Here is a 5,052-nt window from a genome sequence, read left to right on the forward strand (position 1 = left end):
AAGAAATCCTGAATTTGTAGAGAGATTTTGTTGGTTCCAAACAAGGCGGCTCGGTATTTGGCTTTTCCGCTAGCGATTGAATGGTTATCCTTTCTGGTTCTCCGTGCACGTTGAGTGGGCCATTTCATGGGTACGCCATCTCCATCAAACGAAAGTATCAACGTAATTTTGTCTGTAGAACCATAATACAGAAATTCATTTAAATGCGTGACCAATTTGTGCCACGCTAAACGACACATTTCTTTAAATAATTTCTCTTCATCAGTCTCCAAGGCCAACGAGATGGCCACATGTAATAGGGATTGCACATCATATAAAATGGAATCGAAATACTTTGGTTGAGTGGGTGGCTCTTGATCAGGTTCGTGCAGCTTGTTGATTAACGCACAAAAGTTGTTGATGCCCATCATACAAAAACATGTGTTGGCGAGAGGCTCGCTTTTAAAAGGCAACCTCAAAAAAAAAAAAAAAAAAAAAAAAAAAAAAAAAAAAAAAAAAAAAAAAATTTTTTTTTTTTTTTTTTTTTTTTTTTTTTTTTTTTTTTTTTTTTTTACAATGTTCTAACTTAGAGCGAGAGCAATTGTTGTAGTATAATGTTTACAATGTCCTAGCTAATCTTAATCTCCATATTCATCCACCTCGTTTAACGATTCTTGGTATTCTTGCTCGTTACATTTTTCGTAATGAGAAACATATTCATTTGAATCCGTTTTAAATCCTTTGGTAGATATCATCATCACTCTTCGTAGGTTTGGCCTTTCGCTACACAATAAAATCATTTGCGCAATGGGTTCGCGAGTTTTGATATGCGCCGATTCATTACCAACATTTCGCAAAACAACTTTAACGCTTCCTCTGTATCCAGTATCAATAACACCAGCATCCACTTTTAATTTTCGTTTGGTCACCACAGATGACTTATCCTTCAACAATCCAATTTTGAATTTGGGTAGAGAAAAAACCACAAAAGTATCAATAATTACTTGCTGACCTGGCTCAATATCGACATCCATTGGAGAATACAAATCAACACCGGGTGACAATTCATCAGACGTTGTTGGCAATACTGCTGATTCATTCAGCAAGAGGAAATCTAAATTTAAATGAGCCATGTTCTAATCTATGTGTGATTTGGAAAAGTTGTAGGAGTTTATGATTTGGAAAAACTCAACTGCTGCTTTTAAAGACAGGTTAAAAAAAAAAAAAAAAAAAAAAAAAAAAATTTTTTTTTTTTTTTTTTTTTTTTTTTTTTTTTTTTTTTTTTTTTTTTTGAGGTGGGGGGGGGATTATCTAGATTCTTCATTTAGGACTCCAGAACAATTTTAAGGAGCTGATATCATTGAATCTTGTCTAGGCTATATAATCTACTCCATTATGCAAATTTTGATAATTTCCTTTGAAATGGGAAGAAAAATCTTCCATATAAGGTTGTTTGTTCAATTTCTCATAATGATAGCCGAATCCATTCATACCTCGTTCTGTTTCGGTGGAAATCCTTTTTACTCTTTGTAAGATTGGTCTTTGACAAAAGAGTAAAATCATTTGCGCAATGGGCTCGCCAGTTTTGATATGCGCCGATTCATCCCCGACATTTCGCAATGCAATTTTAACGCTTCCTCTGTATGCAGTATCAATAACGCCACTATCCACTTTTAATTTTCGTTTGGTCACCACAGATCGCTTATCCTTCAATAATCCAATTTTCGAATCGAGTATGGCAAAAATTACACCAGTATCAATAATTACTTGTTCACCTGGCTCAATATCGACATCCACTGGAGAATACAAATCAACTCCGGGGGACGATTCGTCAGACGTTGTTGGCATTATAGCTGATTCAGTCAACAAGAAAAATTCCAAATCTAAATGAGCCATGTTTCAATGTATGTGTGATTGGAGTTTTGAACCCGTTAAGACTCAACGCTCAGCCTTTAACCACAACGTTTAAAAAAAAAAAAAAAAAAAAAAAAAAAAAATTTTTTTTTTTTTTTTTTTTTTTTTTTTTTTTTTTTTTTTTTTTTTTTAAAAGGGTTAATACGTTTGGTTAATACGTTTGCTTTGAGATTTCAGTTTCCTCATTAAGAACTCCAGAAAAATTCTGAGTATCTGATATCATCGAGTGAGTCTTATCTAGGCTAATATAATCTACTCCATTATATAAAATTTGATTGTCTTCAGCGAAATCATTGAGAACTTGATTGAGAACTGAATCGAAATCTTCCATATAAGGTTGCTTGTCCGATTCGGTAATGTTGCTTGTCCGCTCAATATCGACATCCATTGGAGAATACAAATCAACTCCGGGTGACAATTCATCAGGCGGTGTTGGCATTACTGCTGCTTCTAAATCTAAATGCGCCATGTTTCAATGTATGTGTGACGGGAGTTTTGAATCGACAAAGCTCAACGACTGCTTTTAAACAAACTTATTAAAAAAAAAAAAAAAAAAAAAAAAAAAAAAAAAAAAAATTTTTTTTTTTTTTTTTTTTTTTTTTTTTTTTTTTTTTTTTTTTTTTTTTTTTTTTTTTTTTTTTTTTTTTGAAATGACAACGTGGTGAACCAAGAATCTGAAATCATGTTGATTCTATATATTATGTTATTTTTCGCCATGTATACATTCCATTGTTTAATGGCACGCAATTTTCTTGAATATTACACGGCTCGCGCACATCCATTTCATTGGAATTTGCATCGTTGGAATCAAGATGTCACATTCCTCGTTGATAAATTGGTTTAAACAACTCTTGTTTGGGTGCAACCATGGAAAAGAAATCCCTCCACCCTGTGAACTCGCCGAATTAATCTTTCTATTGGAAGAGGATGGAATTTATTGGGAAGACATGCTTCACAGGGGTGGGCTCACAAACTATCGTTATCAAATACAAGGTGATTTAGATCTGTTACTGGATTCACTCGAAAAGAATCCGGATGCTTTGCCAGTATTTCGTACTAGGGCCGTCACCTCGTTTTTCAATCATTTGATGTGTCTCTTGTCTCGCCCTCGCCAAAATACTGTAAAAGACGACAATTTGAATCTCAAAGCCATTCTTGAAGGTTCTTCGGGACCCTTTCACTTTGAATCTGCTGAATTTTGGGGAAATTTGGTTCAACAGTACTTATCTCGCAACCGACTTCCACAAGAGTTGCAACCCTTGCCCGCAGCCCGGGATCTGGACTTGAAACGCAACGAACGGTTGTATCAACTCACTTGCGAAACTCGTGGCGAGCGTTTGAATCCATTTTCCACGTTTATCGTTCCGTCCCACGAATATGTGAATGCCGTGCATTGGCAATCGGAAAACACGTTGGAAAGCTTTATGAAATTGCGACCCGACCACGCACTCTCCCAATCCATTCAACAATTGGTGTTGAGAGCATTGAATCAATTTTTAGATGGAAATTATCCATCCTGTTTGGACTCGAACCATTCCAAAGCGTTTGAATTTTTACAAAACATTTCTGTGGTGCACGACTCCATTTCAGAAGTGACATTGCTCTCACCACCGCCACGGGTCATTGATGTGTTTCAACGTTTACTCTCCTATGCTCGACTGGATGACTTGTGGCAATCGTGTTCCAACGTTCCCCTCGACACGAGTTCCGTCATCGACACTTTTCACTTGTCCGAAAAGCTCCTCTTGGCCGAGAAGCAAAACAAGATTTTGCTCCAACATATACCGCAGGATTAACACGAGAGCCACGAGAGAACACTTACTAATGTGCTTGTGGAAAGGACAGAGTATATTTACAGCGTATTGGGCGGATAATTTTGTCAAAGAAGGTACACCCAAGGTATCTATATTCAAAATTCTGGGTATCTCGGCATCTCGCAAGACGTTCATTTGATACGTCAGTCCCTTGCAACCAAATACGACTCCAGGTATCATTTTTTCCAAAAAATGATAACGCTCTTGTAAAAAATGAAGCACTTCTGAATAGGGGGTGGCTTGATCAGTGGTCACGATGGCATCTGGATAGTTGTGAGGATACATGGATTTCAAATAGGCATAAGACATTGGACAATTGATGTGAAAATGCTTCTCGTATCCAGTTACATCCACAAATGATAGTTCAAGAGGTGCGTATCGTTGACCGAGCAGCACACCTACGGTATGAACGAGACCATGTACAGCCATATCTTGTTTGTTTTTTTGTAAAACAAGATGAAATTTGGCCTCCGAAATATAATCTTGGTGACGGTGTTGGGACTGTTGCTTATAACGGTTGTGGTTCAAGTATATGTCATGTACCAAATATCCAACGCCAAGAAATATACCATAGATCAAACTAAAGTCATGAAAGAGAAAGGTGTAGACGCCCAAGAATTTTGGAATTTGAATCAGTCTGGTTTCTATTACCCAGCAGTTGGAAATTTGGCGTGTATGGTTTTGCTGGGCTTGATACTCGTAATGGGATAATAAAGTATGGACCTCAGAACAATATTGCTGTTGGTGTTGGTTATTGTAACCTTTGTAGGACTGGTGTGCTTTGGATATCTAACGTACTCGACGTACAATGAAGAAACAAAAACTGCTTCAGTATTTGTGAGTGACCAAAAACTATTTGTGTACCTACAGACTGCAATGTATATTGTAGCACTTGCACTATGTGGTGGAATCTGGCAGATGGCTCCAGGCAGACGAAACTTGTGATTAACATTCACCGCTCCGAGAAGAAAATGAATAGAGTGTGAAGCTTCAACCAAGTTATAAAAAAAAAAAAAAAAAAAAAAAAAAAAAAAAAAAAAAAAAAAAAAAATTTTTTTTTTTTTTTTTTTTTCAAATTTATTAATCGTTATGTTTATTATCCTTGTAGGAAATTACCAAATCTAAGGCTTACTGCTCGTTCGGGTGGAATCTCAAAACACCCGTGTTCTTGATTGCGATCTCCAAACATTGGTACAAAATTCAGTGTAGCTAAAAAATCTCCTTTTGAAAATTTTTCTTCCTTATTTGAATAATTAACCAAAACCACTAAAAGCCTATAGTGATAATCTGATTCTTTAAAAAGTTTAGCTAACACACTGGTTCTTACGCGCAAGCTTAGGTGTGT

The 5,052-nt window shown here is 36.2% G+C and overlaps 2 protein-coding genes across 2 annotated transcripts; both read right to left on the bottom strand.

Annotated features, from left to right (window-relative positions):
• Positions 1-617: 617 nt before the first annotated feature.
• On the bottom strand, positions 618-1,112 carry LOC147801367 (uncharacterized). Its single transcript, XM_087154483.1, has one exon. The coding sequence runs from the start codon at positions 1,110-1,112 to the stop codon at positions 618-620; it is 495 nt and encodes a 164-aa protein (XP_087010609.1).
• A 238-nt stretch (positions 1,113-1,350) lies between these two features.
• LOC147801368 (uncharacterized) lies at positions 1,351-1,875 on the bottom strand. Its single transcript, XM_087154484.1, has one exon. It carries the CDS (start codon positions 1,873-1,875, stop codon positions 1,351-1,353), a length of 525 nt encoding a protein of 174 aa, XP_087010610.1.
• Between the last annotated feature and the right edge of the window lie 3,177 nt (positions 1,876-5,052).

Source organism: Parasteatoda tepidariorum, chromosome 11 (assembly GCF_982258835.1).
Source record: "Parasteatoda tepidariorum strain Cologne lab strain chromosome 11, Ptep-v5.0, whole genome shotgun sequence".
Taxonomy (NCBI): domain Eukaryota; kingdom Metazoa; phylum Arthropoda; class Arachnida; order Araneae; family Theridiidae; genus Parasteatoda; species Parasteatoda tepidariorum.

Excerpts from the sequence above, each read along its gene's own strand:
- LOC147801368 (XM_087154484.1), bottom strand. The coding sequence starts at position 1,875 with ATGGCTCATTTAGATTTGGAATTTTTCTTGTTGACTGAATCAGCTATA.
- LOC147801367 (XM_087154483.1), bottom strand. The coding sequence starts at position 1,112 with ATGGCTCATTTAAATTTAGATTTCCTCTTGCTGAATGAATCAGCAGTA.